Source organism: Bufo bufo, chromosome 11 (assembly GCF_905171765.1).
Source record: "Bufo bufo chromosome 11, aBufBuf1.1, whole genome shotgun sequence".
NCBI lineage: Eukaryota > Metazoa > Chordata > Amphibia > Anura > Bufonidae > Bufo > Bufo bufo.
In genome coordinates, this window is record NC_053399.1 from 71,959,123 (window position 1) to 71,986,637 (window position 27,515).

At 43.8% G+C, this 27,515-nt stretch overlaps 2 protein-coding genes across 3 annotated transcripts in view; both read left to right on the forward strand.

Annotated features, from left to right (window-relative positions):
- Positions 1 to 27,515, forward strand: part of LOC120981622 (NACHT, LRR and PYD domains-containing protein 3-like) — a 3,400,916-nt gene that overhangs the window by 300,898 nt on the left and 3,072,503 nt on the right. The gene's annotated exons all lie outside the window — the stretch shown is intronic.
- LOC120981624 (ribonuclease inhibitor-like) overlaps positions 1 to 27,515 on the forward strand; it is a 323,009-nt gene that overhangs the window by 212,952 nt on the left and 82,542 nt on the right. The window contains exon 5 of one of the 2 annotated variants that reach the window (XM_040411194.1): positions 23,316 to 23,486. The exons of the other annotated variant lie outside the window; for it this stretch is intronic. Coding sequence (XP_040267128.1) covers positions 23,316 to 23,486 — 171 coding nt within the window. The remainder of the gene's footprint in view (positions 1 to 23,315; positions 23,487 to 27,515) is intronic. 2 annotated transcript variants of the gene reach the window in all.

Here is a 27,515-nt window from a genome sequence, read left to right on the forward strand (position 1 = left end):
TTTCAACATTCACTTGAAGTGCAGTAAGCTTGTGCGACCATGTGCTTTCACAAGATGGCGGAAGGCACTGAGCTTGATTGCAGATTAGGCACACACATATACACAGCAGGCTGTAGGAATTCTATGCATCTTTTGACTATTCTGACTCTGATTGTTGTAATAGCGATTTATCCCTAGTGAGACCTCTATGCCTGGCCTGTATGAGCAGATAATCACAGCGGACAATCCTTATCAGACAGCTTGAACTCACCAACACCGAGTTTATCCGCGTAAGTTGCTTTATTCTGTAGCCAGATAACAGAGTACAGCAGTAACAGATGGATTTTGGAGTTGTGCGGTGTTGTAGGTGGTCAAAAGATGATGCTTTTGCAAGCTTGCATGAGAATACAAGTGTACCTGTTGAAACCTTGGATCAGTATGAAGAAAACAGGAAGTGAGGTACACAGAAGAAGGGGTGGAGCAAAGAAATGAATGACAGATGATGAACAGAAAAACAAAGTGCATTACCAATAACGACCACTAGATGGAAGCACATTACAAAATATAGAATATATGAATAGTTCAACGAATTAAAACGATAGAAATTTAACTACGTAGCAGCACAAGTGTCCTCCCACCACCCTAAAAATAAAACCACCCTAAAAATAAATTTACTACCCATGGCTGTTCCAACTAACTATAAATAAAAGTGCCCATTAAATAAAAAGTAATTATGTGTAAGAAGAAAACGTAAAGTGTGAGTACTAGCTTGTTGTGAGCGTGAAATTGTATACCCTTAGTGGAAAGAAACGAGGCTACCGCATTGATTCCCAAATCGTGTTTGATATTGGTATATAGTGCCTCAGTGTCTAAACTGGCAAGTTGGGTGACCTGAATCTCCTGTAATCTGGCAACCGCATCTTTAGTATCCCTGACATAGGACGGTAAGGAGGGAACAAAAGGCGAAATGAACTTATCAACATATTCACTAATATTTTCCGTAAGGCTATTGTTGCCCGAAATGATTGGTCTCCCTGGGATAGGCTGTCGTTGCTTGTGGATCTTGAGGATAGCGTATATGGTCGCTATGGTCGGTCACAGGTTTAGAAGATACTTATATTCATCCCTGGAAACGAGATTGTCACTTTTTGCCGCTCCTAGGATAACTTTGAGTTCATCCAGATATTGCACTGTGGGATTTGAGTCTAATTTTTTGTATGTCCGTGTGTCCCTCGATAGGTCCATCACCATACTCTTATACATTCTTCTCCCCATAACAACAATATTACCACCTTTATCAGATGGTTTCAGTACTAATTCTGGATTTCCCATCAATTCTCCCAGGGCCATATTTTCATCTGGGTTTAAATTGCCATTGATAAGTGACCTTGATGTTTGAATACCTTTTAGGTCCTTGGTCACAAAATTGACAAAGGTTTCAATATTTCCAAATTGGGAGAAGGGAGGGGTGAACTTAGAACGTGGTTTAAGCGTAGAAAAAGGGGGGTCAATACATTCCATATTGGTTTGATTGTTACAGTCCAGAGATTCCAAAATCTCTATGGCTGCTGTTTCCTTTTCTTTTTGGACTCGACAGTCTCTCTCCTGCTGTTTGTGTTTTGTCTAAGGCCAATTTTCTGGCAAAGAGGTTAACGTCCTTAACCCAACTGAAACATTCAGAATTTGGTGTAGGAGTAAAGGAGAGGCCTCACCTAAGTAGTTTGAAATGCTTATCCTCCAGATGAAAATCGGAAAGATTAACAATCTGAAAGCTATCTGTTCTATTCAGGTCTTGGGATTGTAAGCCCATTTGTCCCTGTCCCTCAGCAATACACCCTGGGCTAAAAAATGAGGGCAGGATTTCCATCATTGCATTGACTGTGGGAGTTGTGTTGGTACCCAGAGCAGAGGATGTGGATACAGAGGAGGAGGAGGGTAATGTTGCCGCCGTAACCCCTGCCACCACATTGCTCACTACATGGGGCATTTTTACTGTCTGTACGGGACCTACAGGGTCCATCTCTCCATTTATTGATGGGTTTACCCATCCTGAATTCCCAGTGACTGGTTGGGACGATATTTGAGGTGCAGGTGCTTTACTTTGTGGGAAGGTGGGCCGATATCTGTTTTTACGTTTTGTACCTGATTGTTTATTAGAATAAGGCCTGGATCTGGCGTCCTCTGGGCCTGAAATATCTGACTCTGAAATGTCAGTGTTAGTTGTCTGTGTATTCCTCTGATTTATTCTCTTTTTGTAGGGCTGAAAATTACTGTTTTTAACTGTGTAGACTTGCCCTGTATCGAAATCACACCTATCCCTAATATACTTTCTATGTTTCCTTTCTTTTATCTCCGTCTGTAACCTTTCTATATTTTTTTTGTAGTCTCTGCTCAAGGGTGGAGAATTCAGGTTCTGCTTTAAAGCCCTGTATTTGTGCTATTTCTTGTTCTCTCTGTCTGCTTACCTTGCTGAGTACACCTTTTTCATCATTCAGGAGATACTGTTGCATTCGCAGTGAGTTTTCAGTTAATAGCTGTTGCCATCCCTTAATAAATTCTTAATCTTCCTGATGTGAATAAGGGACTATATTTATCCTCATCCTCTATATACCAATCCTTGTTGCACATATGTCTCCAAACTTGTGATTTCTTATAGGGACCTAATATACTGTTTGTACGTTTTGTTTAATTCCTTAAAACCTGTGTTAATATCACACAGATTGATCGGTAAATTCTCCCTAGAACAAACGTGTGCAGCCTCAGCAGTAAACGTACTAGGAATCAGTTTGTGGGATGAAAATCCTGCCATTGGCTGATAAGAGAAGACCTGCACTTTAGATTGTGGATCCTAAATAAACGGGCAGGTGAGCCCTACTTTCTATATCATTTCTGCAGAGGACCCTGTCTGGGAAGGGTTTATACTAGAACAAACACTTCTGCCTACACGGCTACTAACCACTCTTGTCCCAGACAATAAAACTTAACTTTTACTTATTTTATTAAAACAAGTGAAAGAAATGTGACAAGTGAGCTAACTGAATGATTAAAATCACTGCACCCCAAGAAAGATGCTATTAGTGACTGGTAAATAACGTGTATGAGCAGGCGGGGGTGCACTAACCCGCACTGCCTTCCACCACAGTCCCTGTTGTATTCGCTAGGGTATTACACTGTGCCTGGTATCTATTATACCCCCACGATTGGGGTGTAGATTGTGGAATAGACCTATTAACACTAGGTGTTTGACATCAAGCACACAGATTCCAGTCTAGCTTAATGGAGTGCACCAAGTTATAACCTAAATCGACACGTACGGAAGGTAAGTCCGTGCGCCGATTAGTACTGCGCAGCGGGTCACACAGCAACTCCCCCTAACGGGTGACGCTGGAGCCCGTCATAGCATCAACACTTATACCTATAGGGTGAAACAAAGTAGGCATCTATATACCCAGGTCGGATTGGCTCCCATCCTCACAGTTAGTGAGAGGGCACCCTATAAATTTTCTATACCAGCGTTGGTCACTCAAGTCTGCCCAATACCCCTGATGAAGCCAGAGTAGCTGGCGAAACTTGTTGGAGGGCGGAATTTAGGTTTTAACTTGCTGCACTCCATTGAGCTAGACTGGAATCTGTGTGCTTGAGGTCAAACACCTAGTGTTACTAGGCCTATTCTGCATTCTACACACCAATCGTGGGGGTAAAATAGATACCAGGCACAGTGTAATACCCTAGCAAATACAGCAGGGACTGTGGTGGAAGGCAGTGCGGGTTAGTGCACCCCCGCCTGCTCATACACGTTATTTACCAGTCACTAATAGCATCTTTCTTGGGGTACAGTGATTTTAATCCTTCAGTTAGCTCACTTGTCACATTTCTCTCACTTGTTTTAATAAAATAAGTAAAAGTTAAGTTTTATTGTCTGGGACAAGAGTGGTTAGTAGCCGTGTAGGCAGAAGTGTTTGTTATACTTTCTATATAGTGCATTTGGGTAGTGCAGCATTTGTGTTCGGTTCTGCTGCGTTACCTCAGCTACACAGAGGGACAAACTCTATTTGAACAAATTATTTCAACTGGTGTGATATACCACTGGCATGCAGTAAAACTGATATCCACTGACCGCCTAATTTAACACCAGCCACATAATCACTTGATCTTTTCTGTCCGGTGAATGCCTAATGTTTGGGGCCTGTACTCCACTGGCCTACAGTAACATTTTTATCCATTGACCGCATAATGTACCTCAAGCCACATAATCACAATTTCTTTTCTGTCCGGTGAATGCCTAAATTTTAAAGGCCCGTACTCCTGTGGCCGAAAATTAAATTTTTCTAGGCTCCAGCAGGGCACATTTCTAAGAATTTCCCTTTAAGATGCATAAAAATTTCCCCTGATTAAGATATATATTTTTTGTGGGAATTTTTGTCATTGATCCCCCTCTAGTATGTCACTGTCCATGTTGTGGGACTATTTGTGCACTTCTACTAAGTATTCCATGGCTGCAAATATGACCTGAAGGTTTTTTCTAGTTCTCCTGCCATTAAAGTGAATGGGGCCCGTCGCGAGCGGTTCGCGAACATTTGGTTGCGTTCGCCGATGTTCGTCCATCACTACTTAGGCGCCAATTTATTAAGACTACACAAATATAATGCTAGAATATAACATGTGTGGAAGCCTGATAGACAGCTCCAAAACAAAAATACCACACATATCAAGATATAATACAAATCTTTATTATTGAATCCAAAACAAGGACGTATACAACACAAAAGTGATATAATGACTATAATAAAATATCAATGTGAGAAGTGCTGGGATGCAGAACAATCCCCCCCAGGATGGTAGATCAGATCAGTAACAATAAGATATCAATCCTGATATAGAATAATGTGGAGGGAAAAAATAGACTGTAAATAATAAGACGGATATGTAATAAATCCCAAAAAGTATAAGTAATCTATCGATCCCAAAGTGGTAGAGCTAGACAAGCACAAACCGGGCAGTAATGTCCATGTGAACACAATCCCATAACTTGCATAACTAGTTCTACCCACAAGCCAATATCATGTAGGTAGTGGTGACAGAGGGAGGCCAATCCACAGTAAAATAAGTATATGTAAAGTACCAAGGATCGGCTGGAATAACAGCCAACCACCCAATTATTGAGGACACCTGGCCAAACACCACTAAAATACATACATTGGTGGTCCAGGAAAAGACAAAATGGAATTAAATAATAATAAATAGTAATGCTGAGTAGTAAGGTGTAGAATACTGACCAAACCGGGGGGGCCCAAGAGCCCGACGTACGTTTCACAAACGCGCTTCCCCAGGGGCGTGTCAAACCATCCACTATCCTTCCTATATATACCCCTCCCATTAAGTCCACTCATAAAGCACCTGGGCTAATTGGAATCGCTGGTTAGTCTTGCGATGATGATCCGAACCACGTCACATGATCGGAACACAGTGCAAGCGCTGCGCGAAGATAGAATTACACAACAGAGGATGATGTTACCGCCTCAAGAGGGACAGTCTGCACCATGTTGGGAATGGGCAACTTTACCCACAATAATAGATGACCCGGTATTCATTAGTCAGCTAAAGCTCGCCCATCAGTGTCGGGGACGTCACCCGGCTTCCTGGCAGCCCCATGCAAAGCCTGGTGCGTCACTGGATCTCCAAAAAATGACTTTGCCCTGCACGATTTAGCACGGTTCAAAGGAGAGCATCAGAGCACGACATGCTCCGATGCTCAAGTCAGGGGGGCTGCCTGGGTGAAAATGGAGGTATGTCCGGGTTCAGCTTTGAACCCGGACAACCCCTTTAATACATACATATGAAAATTACAAGACTAAAGATATAACTCTAAATGTAGTGTGTGATAAATAGTGAACCTAAAAATACATAATAATCATGATTAAATAAATATATAAAACCATTAAATGAATTTAGTGTGTTCACATTTGGCTCCATTCACTCGCACTTTTTGCACTATGACACTTGCACTTTACTTTTATAACAACTTGATGTAATCATAGTGGATCTATATGCCTGTCAATTTCACTAGGGTATTTAATGTTATAATGGAAAATAATAAAATCACTTGAACCCCAAACTTCAGTCCACTTTGCTGTCCGGGTTCGCTCAACCCTACACAGGAGGACAAGTTAAAAAGCTGCGCCATCTTCCTCTCTTACTTGTCAGGAATTATGATCCTGAATGCAGTTTAACCCCATAAGGACCCTTAAGGACACATATCCAGGCCATTCTGAGATTGTTTTTTCGTCACATATTGTACTTCATGTAAATGTGAGTCAAAAAATGGAGTAAAAAAAATTCATTTTTATTTATAAAAAAATACCAAATTTACCAAAATTTTGGAAAAATTAGCAAATTTCCAAGTTTAAATTTCTCTACTTCTATAATACATAGTAATACCTCCAAAAATAGTTATTAGTTTACATTCCCCATATGTCTACTTCATGTTTGGATCATTTTGGGAATGCCATTTTATTTTTTAGGGACGTTACAAGGCTTAGAAGTTTAGATGCAAGTTTTGAAAAACCCACTTTTTAGGGACCAGTTAAGGTCTGAAGTCACTTTGTGAGGCTTACATAATAGAAACCACCCAAAAGTGACCCCATCCTAGAAACTACACACCTCAAGGTATTCAAAACTGATTTTACAAACATCATTAACTCTTTAGGTGTTCGACAAGAGTTAATGGCAAATGGAGATGAAATTTCAGAATTAAAATTTTTTGCAAAATTTTCCATTTTAATCAATTTTTTCCACTAACAAAGCAAGGGTTAACAGCCAAACAAAACTATATTTATTGCCCTGACTCTGCGGGTTTACAGAAACACCCGATATGTGGTCGTACACCACTGTACGGCCTCACGTCAGGGCGTAGAGGGAAATGAGCGCCGTGTGGTCTTTGGAAGGCAGATTTTGCTGGACTGGTTTATTTACACCATGTCACATTTGAAGCCCCCCTGATGCACCCCTACAGTAGAAACTCCCTAAAAGTGACCCTATCTAAGAAACTTCACCCCTCAAGGTATTCACAACTGATTTTTACAAGCTTTATTAACCCTTTAGGCGTTCCATAAGATTTAATGGAAAATGGAGATAAAATTTCTGAATTTCACTTTTTTGGAAGATTTTCCATTTTAATAATTTTTTTCCAGTAACAAAGCAAGGGTTAACAGCCAAACAAAACTCAATATTTATTGCCCTGATTCTGTAGTTTGCAGAAACGCCTCATATGTGGTCGTAAACTACTGTACAGGCACACGGCAGGGCATAGAGGGAAAGGAGCGCTGTGTGGTTTTTGGAAGGCAGATTTCGCTGGACTGGTTTATTTACACCATGTCCCATTTGAAGCCCCCTGATGCACCCCTAGAGTAGAAAAAAAGTGACCCCAAAAAAGTGACCCCATTTTGGAAACTAAGGGATAAGGTGGCAGTTTTTATGGTACTATTTTAGGGTACATATGATTTTTGGTTGCTCTACACTGTGTGCAGAATTATTAGGCAAATGAGTATTTTGACCACATCATCCTCTTTATGCATGTTGTCTTACTCCAAGCTGTATAGGCTCGAAAGCCTACTACCAATTAAGCATATTAGGTGATGTGCATCTCTGTAATGAAAAGGGGTGTGGTCTAATGACATCAACACCCTATATTAGGTGTGCATAATTATTAGGCAACTTCCTTTCCTTTGGCAAAATGGGTCAAAAGAAGGACTTGACAGGCTCAGAAAAGTCTAAAATAGTGAGATATCTTGCAGAGGGATGCAGCACTCTTAAAATTGCAAAGCTTCTGAAGCGTGATCATCGAACAATCAAGCGTTTTATTCAAAATAGTCAACAGGGTCGCAAGAAGCGTGTGGAAAAACCAAGGCGCAAAATAACTGCCCATGAACTGAGAAAAGTCAAGCGTGCAGCTGCCAAGATGCCACTTGCCACCAGTTTGGCCATATTTCAGAGCTGCAACATCACTGGAGTGCCCAAAAGCACAAGGTGTGCAATACTCAGAGACATGGCCAAGGTAAGAAAGGCTGAAAGACGACCACCACTGAACAAGACACACAAGCTGAAACGTCAAGACTGGGCCAAGAAATATCTCAAGACTGATTTTTCTAAGGTTTTATGGACTGATGAAATGAGAGTGAGTCTTGATGGGCCAGATGGATGGGCCCGTGGCTGGATTGGTAAAGGGCAGAGAGCTCCAGTCCGACTCAGACGCCAGCAAGGTGGAGGTGGAGTACTGGTTTGGGCTGGTATCATCAAAGATGAGCTTGTGGGGCCTTTTCGGGTTGAGGATGGAGTCAAGCTCAACTCCCAGTCCTACTGCCAGTTTCTGGAAGACACCTTCTTCAAGCAGTGGTACAGGAAGAAGTCTGCATCCTTCAAGAAAAACATGATTTTCATGCAGGACAATGCTCCATCACACGCGTCCAAGTACTCCACAGCGTGGCTGGTAAGAAAGGGTATAAAAGAAGAAAATCTAATGACATGGCCTCCTTGTTCACCTGATCTGAACCCCATTGAGAACCTGTGGTCCATCATCAAATGTGAGATTTACAAGGAGGGAAAACAGTACACCTCTCTGAACAGTGTCTGGGAGGCTGTGGTTGCTGCTGCACGCAATGTTGATGGTGAACAGATCAAAACACTGACAGAATCCATGGATGGCAGGCTTTTGAGTGTCCTTGCAAAGAAAGGTGGCTATATTGGTCACTGATTTGTTTTTGTTTTGTTTTTGAATGTCAGAAATGTATATTTGTGAATGTTGAGATGTTATATTGGTTTCACTGGTAAAAATAAATAATTGAAATGGGTATATATTTGTTTTTTGTTAAGTTACCTAATAATTATGCACAGTAATAGTCACCTGCACACACAGCTATCCCCCTAAAATAGCTAAAACTAAAAACAAACTAAAAACTACTTCCAAAAATATTCAGCTTTGATATTAATGAGTTTTTTGGGTTCATTGAGAACATGGTTGTTGTTCAATAATAAAATTAATCCTCAAAAATACAACTTGCCTAATAATTCTGCACTCCCTGTATATTACACTTTTTGTGAAGCAGAATAATAAAAAATAGAAATTCTGAAATTTCCTCTCCATTTGCCATTAACTTTTGTGGAACACTTAAAGGGTTAACAAAGTTAGTAAAATCAGTTTTGAATACTTTGAGGGGTGTAGTTTCTTAAATGGGGTCACTTTTTGGATTTTCTACTCAAGGATTGCATCAGGGGGGGCTTCAAATGAGACATGGTGTCAAAAAACAAGTCCAGCAAAAACTGCCTTCTGAACTTTCCCCCTCTTCTTCTTCTCTTCGAGCAGGCACCCACGTGGCATCCACGGACACTTCGTCATCATCAACCACTTCACTTGTATCTGACACCTCAGCAAAGGAAGCAGCAGCGGGTACAACATCACTATCATCATCACACTGTACGTCCATGTGTGTAATGCTGCCTGACTGAGACATATCCCTGTTATCTACATCCTCTGGCAATAATGGTTGCGCATCACTAATTTCATCCAACTGATGTGTAAATAACTCCTCTGAGGTATCAAGTGAAGCGGCTGTGGTGGCTGTGGTGGTAGTGGTGGTGGTGGCGGCGGCGGGCGGGAGAGTGGTAACTTGAGAGCAGGTGACCAAAGCTGAGCTGGAGGAGGATGGTGCGTCAAGGTTCTTAGTGGAAGCTGTTGAAGATTGGCTGTCCTGTGTAAGCAAGTCAACTATTTTCTCCGAATTTTTTGGGTTCATGGTATGTGGCCTCTGAACACTGGGCATTATTCCAGAGCCAGTGGAAATCACAGCACCAAGATCACGACGGCCCCTGCGGGGTGGCCTGCCTCTGCCTGTCATTTTTTTTTTTAGATAAGTGGTACTATGCGTGCAAGGTACTGTGCCACCCTATATAAGTGGTGGGCAGTGGGCACAGTACAGTCTGTGTGGGCCTGACACACACTGGCTTGCAACTGGGATTATATCACAGAAAAATATTAAATGTATTTATTTTTATCTGCAAGGTATTTGTGATTGACACCCTGTAACGGTATGAGTGGTGGGCCAGACACACACTGGTTTGTAACTGCGATTATATCACAGAAAAATATTAATATTTTTTTTTTTTTATCTGCAAGGTATTTGTGAGTGACACCCTGTAACAGTATGAGTGGTGGGCCAGACACACATTGGTTTGTACTGTCTGTGACTGAGCCTGCAGCCTCTCACACAACACGGGCAGGCAACTGCAATATATATATATAAATATAAAAAAAAATATAAAAAAAACGACTGATGTACCAGCCCTGAAAAGGGCTTTTTGGGGTGCTGTCAGGACGCTGTCCTTACAGCAGATGAGTCTGTGGACACAGAACACTGCCCTAGCTAACGCTTTCCCTATTAGATCAGCAGCAGCAGCAGCACTCTCCCACCTCTCACTAAGAATGCAGCTTCCGAATGAATCTAAAATGGATGCTGTCCAGGAGGTGGGAGGGTCTGGGAGGGAGGGTCTGCTGCTGATTGGCTGGAATGTGTCTGCTGACTGTGAGGTACAGGGTCAAAGTTTACTCAATGATGATGTATAGGGGGCGGACCGAACATCGCATATGTTCGCCCGCCGCGGCGTACGCGAACAAGCTATGTTCGCCGGGAACTATTCGCCGGCGAACTATTCGGGACATCTCTACTCTGTAATACCAAACACATCCACTATACACTCTACTGCTCTGTAATACCAAACATATCCACTATACACTGTACTCCTCTGTAATACCAAACATATCCACTATACACTTTACTGCTCTGTAAAACCAAACATATGCACTATACACTGTATTGCTCTGTAATACCAAACACATCCACTATACTGCTCGGTAATTCCAAACACATCCACTATACACTGTACTGCTCTGTAATACCAAACACATCCACTATACATTGTACTTCAGTGTAATACCAAACACAACCACTATACACTGTACTGCTCTGTAATACCAAACACATCCAATATACACTGTACTGTTCTGTAATACCAAACATATCCATCATACACTGTACTGCTTTGTATTTCCAAACACATCCACTATACATTGTACTGCTCTGTAATACCAAACACATGCACTATACACTGTACTGCTCTGTAATACCAAACATATCCACTGTACTGCTCTGTAATACCAAACACATCCACTATACACTGTACTGCTCTGTAATGCCAAACACATCCACTATACACTGTACTGCTCTGTAATTCCAAACACATCCACTATACACTGTACTGCTCTGTAATACCAAACACATCCACTATACACTGTACTGATCTGTAATACCAAACACATCCGCTATACACTGTACTGCTCTGTAATACCAAACATACCCGCTATTCACTGTACTGATCTGTAATTCCAAACACATCCACTATACACTGTACTGCTCTGTAATACCAAACACATCCACTATACACTGTACTGCTCTGTAATACCAAACACATCCACTATACACTGTGCTCCTCTGTAATACAAAACATTTCCTCTATACACTGTACTGCTCTGTAATACCAAACACATCCACTATACACTGTGCTCCTCTGTAATACAAAACATTTCCTCTATACACTGTACTGCTCTGTAATACCAAACACATCCACTATACACTGTACTGTTCTATAATTCTTGCGGATGAGAAGAAAATCAGACCTTTCTCAGCGGCTCTGATCCTGAGGAACTCAGGACCAGGATGATGTAGGTAAAGGAGTTCTTTATTCAAAGGACTGTCAACGTGTTTCTGGGGCGAACGGCCCCCTTCATTAGGACAATAAAACTTACATATGACAAGCATGTGGTTAGTACTGTTTTATCTATGCACTTTGTTTGAGCGCGATGTGCACGGACAGTGAGGGGCGGGGGGGGAGGAGGAGGGGACGGGGCGGGCCGTCATAGGAGGTGTGTGGAGCGTGGGAGCAGCCTTCGCTGTTATACAGCGTGTAGCCGCGATGTTTGTGGGTGGTGTCCCAGCGGCATGACGCGCCTCAGAGTGACAGCCGGAGGAGTGCATGCCGGACTTCACTATTCTATGAGGCGGCTGTGTTCTGGGCGGCAGTAGGTGGAGTCTCCCTCCTGTGTTTGGTTCCTGACTGGTGGCAGCTGGGAGAGGGTGGAGTGTCTCTATGACACAATGATCGTGCCGAGGTAACTGTCAGATGTCCAGCACTACGGGTGTGTGTAGGTGCAAGAGGTAATGACAGAATCTATGGTCCGTTCGGTGTGGCGTTTAAAGGCATGTATTAGGTAAGTCCCGATTTGGGACAAAAATTTAAATCTAGATACATGCTGAGAATAAATGAATAAATATTAGGCAGATCCTGATTTTTGGACAGAAGAATAAAGCATAGATGAACGCTGACTATAATTAAATAAATAAATTAAAAAATGGTCAGGATTAGGTGAATGAAAATAGGATATACTAAAATTACATATAAACATAAAATACCAGCGAAGTTGCTGGGGCTTTTTCTTTTTATCAAAATCCAGCCTAAATGGATATGGTTAAAGAGGACCTTTCACCGATTCTTACCCTATGAACTAACTATACAGACATGTGGAGCGGCGCCCGGGGATCTCACTGCACTTACTATTATCCCCGGGCGCCGCTCCGTTCTCCTGCTATGTCCTCCGGTATCTCCGTTCCCTAAGTTATGGTAGGCGGAGTCTGCCCTTGTTCTTCTGTATCGCTGGCCAATCGCATTGCAGAGCTCACAGCCTGGGAGAAAATAACCTCCCAGGCTGTGAGCTCTGCGCTGCGATTGGCCAGCGCTAGATCAGACTCCGCCTACCATAACTTAGGGACTGGAATCTCTGCCTACTATAACTTAGTGAGCGGAGATACCGGAGGGCATAACGGGAGAACGGAGCGGCGCCGGGTATAATAGTAAGTGCAGTGAGATCCCCGGGTGCCGCTCCACATGTCTGTACACTGCGTGCAGAATTATTAGGCAAATTAGTATTTTGACCACATCATCCTCTTTATGCATGTTGTCTTACTCCAAGCTGTATAGGCTTGAAAGCCTACTACCAATTAAGCATATTAGGTGATGTGCATCTCTGTAATGAGAAGGGGTGTGGTCTAATGACATCAACACCCTATATTAGGTGTGCATAATTATTAGGCAACTTCCTTTCCTTTGGCAAAATGGGTCAAAAGAAGGACTTGACAGGCTCAGAAAAGTCAAAAATAGTGAGATATTTTGCAGAGGGATGCAACACTCTTAAAATTGCTTCTGAAGCGTGATCATCGAACAATCAAGCGTTTCATTCAAAATAGTCAACAGGGTCGCAAGAAGCGTGTGGAAAAACCAAGGCGCAAAATAACTGCCCATGAACTGAGAAAAGTCAAGCGTGCAGCTGCCAAGATGCCACTTGCCACCAGTTTGGCCATATTTCAGAGCTGCAACATCACTGGAGTGCCCAAAAGCACAAGGTGTGCAATACTCAGAGACATGGCCAAGGTAAGAAAGGCTGAAAGACGACCACCACTGAACAAGACACACAAGCTGAAACGTCAAGACTGGGCCAAGAAATATCTCAAGACTGATTTTTCTAAGGTTTTATGGACTGATGAAATGAGAGTGAGTCTTGATGGGCCAGATGGATGGGCCCGTGGCTGGATTGGTAAAGGGCAGAGAGCTCCAGTCCGACTCAGACGCCAGCAAGGTGGAGGTGGAGTACTGGTTTGGGCTGGTATCATCAAAGATGAGCTTGTGGGGCCTTTTCGGGTTGAGGATGGAGTCAAGCTCAACTCCCAGTCCTACTGCCAGTTTCTGGAAGACACCTTCTTCAAGCAGTGGTACAGGAAGAAGTCTGCATCCTTCAAGAAAAACACGATTTTCATGCAGGACAATGCTCCATCACACGCGTCCAAGTACTCCACAGCGTGGCTGGCAAGAAAGGGTATAAAGGAAGAAAATCTAATGACATGGCCTCCTTGTTCACCTGATCTGAACCCCATTGAGAACCTGTGGTCCATCATCAAATGTGAAGTTTACAAGGAGGGAAAACAGTACACCTCTCTGAACAGTGTCTGGGAGGCTGTGGTTGCTTCTGCACGCAATGTTGATGGTGAACAGATCAAAACACTGACAGAATCCATGGATGGCAGGCTTTTGAGTGTCCTTGCAAAGAAAGGTGGCTATATTGGTCACTGATTTGTTTTTGTTTTGTTTTTGAATGTCAGAAATGTATATTTGTGAATGTTGAGATGTTATATTGGTTTCACTGGTAAAAATAAATAATTGAAATGGGTATATATTTGTTTTTTGTTAAGTTGCCTAATAATTATGCACAGTAATAGTCACCTGCACACACAGATATCCCCCTAAAATAGCTAAAACTAAAAACAAACTAAAAACTACTTCCAAAAATATTCAGCTTTGATATTAATGAGTTTTTTGGGTTCATTGAGAACATGGTTGTTGTTCAATAATAAAATTAATCCTCAAAAATACAACTTGCCTAATAATTCTGCACTCCCTGTATAGTTAGTTCATAGGGTAAGAATCGGTGAAAGGTCCTCTTTAAATATAATGGGTTAGAGGTAAGAATAGAAGGACCTTCTATTTTTTTCTTTTTATCCCCTGATATACTATAGGGGGTTATGATACTATTTCGCTGGTTTTTACTACTGTGACCATTGGGGGTTACTCTTGTCCGCTTTAGTGGTGCCCCTAATTTTCTCTCCATGATAGACTGGAGATCCTAATGTGCTTTTCTTGTTTCACGTTAAGTTGCCATAGGGTTTGGCACAGTATGAAAATGACACTGGCAGCGTTGCCTATAGTAGCAGGGACTTTCCAACCATATTTGCGTAATATTTATGTGTCCGATATTTTATTTGGAGAATACAGCGCTTGATTTATTTGTCTGAAAAAAGCCCAGGAGGATTTTCTTCTTTTCAGTGATATGGATTATAAGATAGTCTCACTAATCTTGTTCTATCCATATGGAGTCAGGATATCTAATTGGTAAATCCAATATACCTCTCTTCTCTGGAGGCTACTAAACCTATTGTATGGATTGTCAGGTATGTGATCAATTGGAGTAATTTTTAACGCGTATTTTTTTTTTTCCGGTGTGGTAGCACAGTGCCTAGAAATACTATGTTTCTGACACAGTTTTTGTATTTTCTATCTACTCTGATTAACTCTGCAATGTAGTGCTTGTGTCGTGCGGCCCACATATTAAAGGTCGCATTCACACTCAATTAGGTATATGACATAACTGCTTTGGCAGGTTAGATGATGTTTTATCGTAAAAGTGGCGCCATTCTTTGTTGAGGTAAAAGTTGTACTGTTGTGTGTGATCATAGCACAGCACAGGCAGCGTTTTACTTCACATTTAAAGCTGCCTGCGGGTTTTTTTATGGTATTATTTCGGATCCTAATTTGTTGCTTTGGTTTACTTGAAGCGAGAGTACTTTTAATTGTAGGTGCTCTTCTATAAATAATCAAATTTTTTTGGGGGGGAGATGTTTTTCAATGTAGGGGTCTTGTCTCAGGATATGCCAGTGCTTTGTTAGTATTGTGCGGATGGCTTTATTAGAGGTGTTGTATTGTGTAATAAGGTTTAGATATTTTTCCGTTTGTGTTTCTTCTTCCTTTGCTTTGCACATCAAGCATTTTTTGTGTATTTTGGGCGCTCCTCTGATAAGCATTTTTTTTTGTTTCCTTGGGTATCCTTTATCTATAAACCTTTTTTGTATAATTTTTGCTTGTTGTGTGAAATCTACGTCCTCTGTACAGTTTTGTCTCACACGCTTGTTTTAAGGCCGATTTATTGGCCTGCATTTGTGGGAGGGGCTATGCCACACTATTTAGGCTCCTTTCCCCCTCCCCTACATCCTACGTCTGCTCAACACAGATCGTGGCCATATCCGTGTGCGTCTGGTCGGTTGCTTTACTGCTCCCTATCCACACTGTGCGCTGTCTCCACCGTTTTCATGTCTAACTCGGTCGCCCACCTTCCAGGTAAGTTGCCGCCTCAGTCAGCGGCCCGTTGCTCATAAGTCCGGCCGGCAGCGCCGACTCCCCAGGTAAGGGGGAGTCACGCTGCACCGGAGCGAACTGCCTGGATGCATCGGCTCCCACGCGGCAGTTTAGGCAGGGTGCAGGGGTCAGCGTGGTCCCGAATCTTTTCGCAAATGTCTGGCACAGGCCGCTGTGCCATTAGTGAGGCAGGTTATTTAAACAGGTTTGTTGTACTTACCTCGGTGTCCTCTCCGTCTGGTGTCCTCTCCTGCAGTCACCGGCCGCTTGCTTCAGTTCAGTCGGCGTCCCGAGCTCCTTCCTGTTTGGCTCCATTCGCCCCCGGTGGCCGCAGCTGAGAATGCAGGACGGGGAGCTCAATACACAGGGTGTAGCAGGTCTTGTGAGTGAGCACCTTCTGGTGGTCACTCCTGCTACTGCAGGAAAAAAAAAAAAAGGGGGTGTCTCACATTTACTTATTTACAGAAAAAAAAAGAAAAAAAAAGGAGGTTGAATTAGCACGATGGTGTGCGTGTATATGTATATGTATGTATGTGCGTATATATATATATATATATATATATATATATATATGTGTATTACGGATGAAACTGCCCTGCACACTTTATTAGGTATGTTCAGTCACCTCCAGTACGCATTCACTACGTCATTTCGTTTCCAAACCTCCGTAGTTTACGCATCGTACGCACGTTTTGTTCGTCAATCTTGTTCACATCTCCAGTCGTGTTCAGCCGTTCCTTTTCTGTTTATGTATGTTTTCTCCGTTTCTCTCCAGGGACGTTGCTTCTTTTCAGGTCCACCATCATTTCCAACAGATATTCTCTTCATTCCCGCTATTTGCTTCTTCCGCGCTGTGGGATCATGTCTCATGCCTCTGACATCATGGAGGCCTCGGTCAATGAAAATACCACCAGGTTGTCCGAAGCGGGTAGCATCCCGTCACTACGGAGTTGGACCATACCGAGGTTGATGGCAGAGCTGTCCAAGAGGGGTATCCCGTTTACAGCATCAGCCAGAAAGGCGGAATTATACCGCCTTCTCATGTCTTCTGCGAGTCCTCAACGTCAGGAGGAAGTCTCGATGGCCACAGTCCAGACCTCGCTCGCTCAGATTCATCTCATGCTAAATAATGTTACGTCATCAGTCACGGACATCCAATCCAGACTGGACACAGTCGAGTCCCGGGGTGCCGTTCTCACTCCTCCGGGTCCAGAGTTGGCTATCCCGTCCACATCCGCAGCGGGGTGTACCGGTACGACAGTCTCGGTTCCTAATATCACCCCCGCTCATTTCATACCGGCCAACATCAGAAAAGATATTCTGGAAGGCAGGGACGTCAATTTGGCTTCCCTGTTGATTGCTACTCGGGATTTCTCTGACAGCAAAGTCATCGCGTGCGGTGATGTCTCAGTAGTCCTCAGGGGCCGCAATCTCAGGCTAAACAGGAAGCTCTCTATCCCGGAGTTCCTTTTAGCCTTCAGCCTGCATAGAGACGTGATTTGTTCTGTACGGCCCGACCGCAGGGAAGAGTTAGATCTTTATTTGTTTAGAGTGACCGAATTAGGGTACAAATATGGTGGTAGTTCGTTCTACGACTATCACTGCTCTTTTTCAGCTAAGGCTGCTGCGGCCCTCAGTTTCTCACAAATTGGGCTAATATCGACATTGAGATATTCTGCAGACACTTTGCTGGTCTTAGGGCTCCTGCTTGTTCTCTGTGTCAATCCATCTACCACACAGCAGAATGGTGTCACAGGGCTGCCTCAAGTGCCGATACTAGCCCTCCCGCACAGCCGTCTAGGCACCCTGATCCCCAGGATACCTCAGGTTTAGTCGACAAATTGGGAAGGCCCATTCAATATCTCGGCAGATCACAGATCTGTAATAATTTCAATTTTTCCTCCTGTAATTACAGTCAGTGTAGGCTGTTACATGTTTGTGTGAATTGTTTCAGAGCCCATCCCAAGTTAGTCTGTACATTAAAGGCGGATAAGTCGTATCTGAGTGTCCTTAACGTTGATTGTCTGCTGCACTTCCTACGCAACCACCACGACCCTAGCTTCGTTCAGTTCCTCATGTCAGGGTTTAGATCAGGTTTCCACACTGGCCTAATCGCCCTGCCTGAATCGTCTTATGAGTGCCGGAATTTATTGTCAGCGGAGCTTCACCCTCAGGCAGCGGATGAACTGATTTCGATCGAGTTGACTAAGGGGTTCCTAATAGGCCCCTTTTCTTCTCCTCCTTTTGCACGGTGGAGAGTCAGCCCCATAGGCGTAGTCACAGGCAAATTTAGTAACAAACAAAAGGTTGATCATTGACTTGTCAGCCCCACACGGTCACTCCACCCCCAGTATTAACTCTCTCATACCCTCCGAAGAAGTCAGCATGAAATACTCCTCCATAGATCAGGCCATCGCCATCATACTGCAGTTAGGACGTAACTCTATTCTGTCAAAAGCTGATATATCTGATGCCTTTAAGCTACTCCCCATCAGTCCAACTCTGTGGCAGTGGCATGGTATAAAGTGGAAAGATCTTTATTATTTTGCCTCTAAGCTCACTTTCGGTTCAAAAAGCAGTCCTTGGTTGTTTGACAAACTGTCCCAGGCTCTCCACTAGATACTAGTCAACGAGTTCCATTGTAGTTTTGTTATTCATTACTTAGACGACTTTCTGTTGTTTGAACGCCCCGAGTCCAATCCAATAGCACTGCAGTCGCTGCTGAACTGTTTTCACCAACTTGACATTCCCGTTTCCCCAAAAAAGGTTGAAGGTCCGTCCCCAGTTATTACTTTCTTAGGTATCATTCTGGACACGGTAAACATGGTCGCTAGATTACCGGTAGACAAACTGGACAGGATTAGGTTCACCCTCCACAATTTCACGCAGACCAGAACCATTAAAAAAGTTTAATTACAGTCCCTTTTAGGCATGTTAAATTTTGCTATGCGAGTCATGCCCCAAGGTAGGCCATTCGTGTCACGACTACTAGCTCTCCTTCCTTCAGCTCCCTCCCAAGACAGGCTCGTATGCCTTGACGGCCAAATAGTAGCCGACTTAGCCATGTGGGACTATTTTCTCAGTAGCTGGAATGGTATTTCTCTCCTCATCCCGGTGGTGTCCAATAGTTCCCCTATAGTCTTCTCTGATGCAGCTCCCAGTTCTGGATTCGCAGCCATTTTTGGCACACATTGGCTAGCGGACGTATGGCCTGACGAAGTCAAGTCACTGCCAGGGTTTCTTCAGTCTTCAGCTTCCTGTGAGATTTACCCCTTAGTCGCAGCCGCTCATGTGTGGGGTCATGAGTGGACCGGTCACACGGTGTTGTTCATTTCCGACAATGCAGCAGTTATGGATATCCTAAATAATGGGTCGTCTAAATCCCCGCAGGTGTTGCCCTTCCTCAGACGGCTTGTGCTTCTCTCATTACAATACCAGTTTCGCTACATATGCTCACATATATCAGGACAGAAGAATGTCGCAGCTGATGCGCTGTCTAGAGCTAATTTCGGCCTTTTCTCGCAGGTATTTCCCGATGCAGACGCCAGCGGAGCCACAGTCCCTCCGTTCCCTTCTCTGGTTTGGACATAAACTCTCACTTAGCTACAGCTCGTTCTTTACTATAAATGCGGTTCGTTAATAAAGTTTTCTGGTAGCTTGCTTTTTGGCCTCCTTCAGTCATCCCTACGACGTTGCGGTTACGGCACAACTCAAACCGTTTAGTTAACTACTAGTTAGGGTCCCGGTACAGGGGTAGCCCCGACCACAAGTTTTAAGGCCGATTTATTGGCCTGCATTTGTGGGAGGGGATATGCCACACTATTTAGGCTCCTTTCCCCCTCCCCTACATCCTACGTCTGCTCAACACACCCACCCTTCCCACCCTCCTTTTCATCATCTCACCAGGAGATGGCCTCCTTCAGTCATCCCTACGACGTTGCGGTTACGGCACAACTCAAACCGTTTAGTTAACTACTAGTTAGGGTCCCGGTACAGGGGTAGCCCCGACCACAAATATTGGCTATATGGGACATTCTGTAGCCATTTTTTGTGATGGAAGCTCTTGTAATGTATGTAACTGTTAGTGTCTGCTTGCTTGAAGAACGTTTTAGTTATAAGGGTATTGTTTATGCTGGTAATGGATATCTAAGAAGTCTATTTCGGTTTTGTGGTAATTCAGGGAGAAGGAGATCCCCCAATCTGTGTTGTTTAATTCTTCACAGAAATCTCATCCCCATCCCCATCTTTTCTTCCTTTCTTTTCTCCCTGTTCTAGAATACCAAACACATCCACTATACACGGTACTGCTCTGTAATACCAAACACATCCACTATACACGGTACTGCTCTGTAATACCAAACACATCCTCTATACCAGGGATGCTCAACCTGCGGCCCTCCAGCTGTTGCAAAACTACAACTCCCAGCATGCCCTAATAGCTGTAGGCTGTCCAGGCATGCTGGGAATTGTAGTTTGGCAACAGCTGAAGGGCCGCAGGTTGGGCAACCCTGCTCTATACACTGTACTGCTATGTAGTACCAAACACACCCACTATACAATGTACTGCTCTGTAATACCAAACACATCCACTATACAATGTACAGCTTTGTAATACCAAACACATCCTCTTTACGCTGTACTGCTCTGTAATACCAAACACATCCACTATACACTGTACTGCTCTGTGATACCAAACACATCCACTATACACTGTACTGCTCTGTAATACCAAACATATCCACTATAGACTGTACTGCTCTGTAATATCAAACACATCCACTGTACTGCTCTGTAATACCAAACAAATCCACTATTCACTGTACTGCTCTGTAATACCAAACACATCCACTATACACTGTAATGCTCTGTAATACCAAACATATCCACTATACACTGTACTGCTCTGTAAAATCAAACACATCCACTATACAATGTACTGCTCTGTAATACCAAACATATCCACTATATAATGTACTGCTATGTAATTCCAAACATATCCACTGTGCTGCTCTGTAATACCAAACACATCCACTATACACTGTACTGCTCTGTAATACCAAACACATCCACTATACTGCTCTGTAATTCCAAACACATCCACTGTACACTGTACTGCTCTGTAATACCAAAAATGTCCACTGTACTGCTCTGTAATACCAAACACATCCTCTATACACTGTACTGCTCTGTAATACCAAACACATCCTCTATACACTGTACTGCTCTGTAATTTCAAACACATCCTCTATACACTGTACTGCTCTGTAATACCAAACACATCCTCTATACACTGTACTGCTCTGTAATACCAAACACATCCTCTAAACACTATCCTGCTCTGTAATAACAAACACATCCACTATACACTGTACTGCTCTGTAATTCAAAACACATCCACTATACACTGTACTGCTCTGTAATACCAAACACATCCACTGTACTGCTCTGTAATTCCAAACACATCCTCTATACACTATCCTGCTCTGTAATAACAAACACATCCACTATACACTGTACTGCTCTGTAATTCCAAACACATCCACTGTACACTGTACTGCTCTGTAATACCAAACATATCCACTGTACTGCTCTGTAATACCAAACACATCCTCTATACACTGTACTGCTCTGTAATACCAAACACATCCACTATACACTGTACTGCTCTGTAATACCAAACACATCCTCTATACACTATCCTGCTCTGTAATAACAAACACATCCACTATACACTGTACTGCTCTGTAATTCCAAACACATCCACTATACACTGTACTGCTCTGTAATACCAAACACATCCTCTATACACTGTACTGCTCTGTAATTTCAAACACATCCTCTATACACTATCCTGCTCTGTAATAACAAACACATCCACTATACACTGTACTGCTCTGTAATTCAAAACACATCCACTATACACTGTACTGCTCTGTAATACCAAACACATCCACTGTACTGCTCTGTAATTCCAAACACATCCTCTATACACTATCCTGCTCTGTAATAACAAACACATCCACTATACACTGTACTGCTCTGTAATTCCAAACACATCCACTATACACTGTACTGCTCTGTAATACCAAACACATCCACTATACACTGTACTGCTCTGTAATACCAAACATATCCACTGTACTGCTCTGTAATACCAAACACATCCACTATACACTGTACTGCTCTGTAATACCAAACACATCCACTATACACTGTACTGCTCTGTAATACCAAACACATCCACTATACACTGTACTGATCTGTAATACCAAACATATCCACTATACACTGTACTGCTCTGTAATTCCAAACACATCCTCTATACAGTATCCTGCTCTGTAATACCAAACACATACTCTTTACACTGTACTGCTCTGTACTTGGTGAGCTGTGAGGAGGTGGCAGCGCTCTCCTGAGCTCCGGTGAGTACAGCTGGGAGGTGCTAGGAGTCAGACCCCACAGATCTCATATTAATCACGTGTCCTGGGGATAGGACATCAATATCTAGTTCCTGGATAACCCCTTTAAATTCTTCAGCAGACCCCTTATGATAACATAAAGGTTCCCTTTAACACATCAGTCGGATGAAAACACAATCAGTAATGTCCTTCATGTCTGAGAAGAGCAGCGCTATCAGTAATACCTGCCCCTCGCTGTATAACACATAATGGGAGCAGTGACCCCCTCCCCGGATAACACACAGGTAAGTGTTCTAGGACTGACCTCACCAGAACCTGCATTGTGCCTCCACATGGAGGAGGTGTCATATGTCCTGAGAGACATCTGGAGGGACAGGAAGGACACATCTGCTTCTATGGGGCGGATTATGGGTCTGAGCAACTCCCAGGTTATACAGAGCTGTAATATGTACATGAGTCCTTACCGCCATAGAGCGCTCATCTCTGCCTGTGCTACATTACAGCTGTATGGCGGTATTATTACTGATGACCCCGGCTGTAATTTACTCAGAATGGAGACGATTACTGCTCGTTATCAATAAGTAATAATCAATACCAACAGAATCCAGAGAAACCCTGAATGTAGTGTGGAGTGAGGACATTCCTCAGGGTTCTGGATTTCTAGGACATGGACATATCATATAGCTGCCGCCATTCCTGACATCCACCACACACAAGAGGCGGCTTCTAGTGATGACATTTATGGGTTTTACTAACAGCCGGGGACATTTTCTCCCCACAGTCACAATCTACAGATTTTATACTAACGCTCTGTGGACGCCTCACCCACATCTCATCTTCTTATTCTTACAGATTGGGTGATAATGGTCTACCAGACACTTCCTGCATCCAGTTGGCATCTGTAATAAGGAATAACCCGTCCCTGAAGATACTTGTCCTGTATAATAACCGTCTGTCTGGTCCTCACTTCAGTGACTTGATGGAGGCTCTGTCCAGTCCGGCCTGCAGGATAGAGGAATTACGGTGAGTATAAGAGATGTGTACAGGACTGAGACATGTGGGGCACAAGTTATACATTAATTTTGTACTATTTTATGCTCCGCACCATTGTTATGTCTATGAGATAAACTGCTGACTAGGGTTGTCACGATACCAAAATTGTGATTCGATTTTGATACTCTAAAAAAGTTTTACGATACTCTGTACCATTCGATACCAAGGAAAAAAAATAAAACGCCAAAAAAGGTGCTTGCATTCTGCATTTTATGGAACGTCCAGCCCATAATAGAACAGCAGAGCTCCAGCGATTACACTGCTGGGGCTCCGATCGGAACTGCCACTGCCACCAATGAGGAGGAGGGTAGGGGATCCTGTGGCCACTGCATCCAATGAATAGAACAATGCGGGGGGGGGGCCTGTGGGCACTATGCCACCAATGATTCTAATACTTGGGATTTGTCGGGGGGGACGACAGCGCACTGCACCACCAATGGTTATAATTTATAATCCGGGGGGGGGGGCGCCACCAATGAATGTAATAACGCATTAATTCAAGTGTAGGCAGCGGGTGCCGGCGGGAGTATTACATACCCGGCTTCCATAACAGGGCATGCGAACCGCGACAATTAACCTCTCAGGTGCCACACCTCAGGGGTTAATTTCTGCGGTTGAGCAGATCGCATGCCCTGTCATTGAGAACCGGGTATGTGATACTGCCGCCGGCACCCACTGCCTACACTTGAATTAATGTGTTAATTACATTCATTGGTGGCGCAGTGGCCACAGTCCCTCCCCTCATCCTCAGTTCAATAAACTTACTGGTGGCCACGGCAGCCGCGTCACAGGTGGGAGGCGGGGAGAGGGTCACTCCTTCTCTACTGCGCTGCTGAGTAGAACATTGTGCGCGCTGAAAGCAGGTAGCGCCATGTTCTCTAACTGCATACCTACCTACAGCTCTGCTATACACACACAGCACTGCTATACACACTCAGCACTGCATACTCACATACAGCTCTACTATACACACACAGCACTGCTATACACACTCAGCACTGCATACTCACATACAGCTCTGATATACACACACAGCACTGCCATACTCCAATACAGCTCTGCTACACCCATATAGGTCTGTTACATACATACAGCTCTGCTACATACATACTGTTCTGCTATACCCATACAGCTCTACTACACACATGCAGCCCTGGTACACACATACAGCTCTACTACATCCATATAGGTCTGTTACATACATACAGCTCTGCTACATACATACTGTTCTGATATACCCATACAGCTCTACTACACACATGCAGCCCTGGTACACACATACAGCTCTGCTACACCCATATAGGTCTGTTACATACATACAGCTCTGCTACATACATACTGTTCTGATATACCCATACAGCTCTACTACACACATGCAGCCCTGGTACACACATACAGCTCTGCTACACATACACACTTAGCATCTTTAGTAAAAACTCACATTTCCCTACACCAGTGTCGGCTGTACAGTCTTCCTGCTCTGGCTCCTCCTATTGATGACATCATAATAGCTCCTTAAGCTATAGTTTTCATCTCCTTTTAGTACAGAGTAGGACCTTCCTCCCCCGTGCGCTGAACGGATGGTTCTCCTGCCTGCCGACTCTCTCACTCATTAGGCAGATCTGTATGTGCGCTCTGCCTGATCACTAATGAAGCAGTCAGGGGTCTGGCCATGCTGGTTCCCCCTGACTGCTGTTTATTTGACACTTTTAGCAAGTGTAAGGGGTTACACTCTCAGGCTGGGCGGCGATGACAGATTCTCTTGCAGACCACAGGGTTAAAGTCCAAATGCTGCTTTATTTATCACACTCCGGCAATACAGGCAATCCCAGTTATAATTCACTGGGTAAGGTGAAGGACCAGCACCACAAAACATAAACCAAACTGAAATAAACACCTTCCCGTCTGGGCCCTGGCTAATACAGTGAAGATCCTAGCTCACCTATTGAACACAGGTCACACAGAGAACTCGGCTTCTCTAGCCAGCAGCGCAGCCATCTTCCCAGGCTTTCTCCAGGCATTCCTCTCCCCAGACTGACTGCATGGACTGTGCTTTATTTCCCCTTGATGATCCCAGCTGGCTTTAGCTGGGATTCCTCAGGCTAGGGGAAAACCTGTCCTGGATTTTATTTACCTCACCCAGTTGAGGAAGCTGGGTGGGATATACACCCCTTCCAGGCCTTTACCATACACCTTTCTGTTCACCTTCCACATATCCCCCCCCCCCTCTTCTCTAGAACGAAGGTCTGGATATTTTTAGCCAACAAGCAGTGTATCCTGGACAAAGCATCTGCGTTCCCCTGTAATTTCCCCGGCCTATGTTCAACCTTGAAATAAAAATTTTGCAGGGAGAGAAACCACCTGGTCACTCTTGTGTTTTTCTCCCTGTTTTGTTTGATCCAAGTTAAAGGAGCGTGATCTGTTACCAACAGAAATTTCCTACCCAGCAGGTAATATTTAAGTGACTCCAGAGCCCATTTAATGGCTAGACACTCTCGTTCCACTATGACATAATTTTTCTCTGCTGGGGTCAACTTCCTACTTAGGTACATCACTGGATGCTCCTCCCATTTATCACTTGTGACAGGACCGCTCCCAAGCCTGTCTCAGATGCATCAGTCTGGACCAGAAACTCTTTTCTGAAATCCGGGGAAATGAGCACCGGCTGTTGACAGAGAGCGGACTTTAGGCTTTGAAAGGCCGTTTCTGCCTCTGGGGTCCACTTCACCATTACTGACTTAGGGCCTTTCGTTAAGTCAGTCAATGGTGTTGCCATCGAGGCAAAATTCGGTACGAACCGGCGGTAGTACCCTATCATGCCAAGGAAGGCCCTGACTTGTTTCTTCGTTAAGGGCCTAGGCCAGTCTTGTATCGCCTCTACTTTATTGATCTGGGATTTAACCAGCCCTTTACCAATAATGTACCCCAGATATTTTGCTTCCTCTAAACCCACTGCACACTTCTCAGGGTTTATGGTTAGGCCAGCATCACTAATGGAGTCTATAATGGCCTGTACCTTCCAGAGGTGGGGTGAAAAAATGACCACATCATCAAGGTAAGCGGCAGCATAGTCACGGTGTGGCTTCAAGATCAGGTCCATCAACCTCTGAAATGTAGCAGGGGCTCCATGTAACCCGAACGGCATCACTGTGTACTGGAACAGTCCCTCTGGAGTGGAGAATGCCGTCTTTTCTTTTGCATCATCTGATAATGGCATCTGCCAATACCCTTTTGTAAGGTCAAGGGTCGTGATGTACCTTGCTTTCCCAAGCCTCTCAATTAGTTCGTCTACTCTGGGCATGGGGTACGCATCGAATTTTGATACCTCATTTAGCTTCCGGATTAAGACAATAGGGCTTGACCACTCACTGGTAGATTCCTCAATGACCCCTAACTCAAGCATGCGCCTGACCTCAGAGGATACCGCTTTTCTGCGTGCTTCTGGTATCCTGTAGGGCTTTAGATTCACCTTACTGTGGGGTTCAGTTCTCACAGAATGTTCTATCAGGTGGGTACGGCCTGGTAGGTCAGAAAACCTTCCTCTATTTTTCTGTAGAAACTCCTTTACTTCTTGTTTCTGGGGTACTGACAATGCCTCACTCATTTTTACTGGAGGAATTGGTGGTGACACCTCCTTACTCATGGTCTGTGCGGCCACCAATGACTCCCGATCTTTCGATGGCTTGATCAGATTTACGTGGTAAATCTGGTAGGGTTTTCTCCTTCCTGGTTGGTGCACCTTATAGTTCACCTCGCCCACTTTTTCCACAACCTCGTAGGGACCCTGCCATTTTGCCAGAAACGTACTTTCTACAGTGGGAACTAGAATCAGGACCCTGTCCCCGGGATTAAAGTCCCTTACCTTGGCAGACCTGTTATAAATTCTGCTTTGAGCCTCCTGGGCTCTTTGCAGATGTTCTTTAACAATGGGCATTACTGTCGCTATCCTGTCTTGCATGTCAGCCACATGTTCAATGACGCTCTTATAGGGAGTAGCCT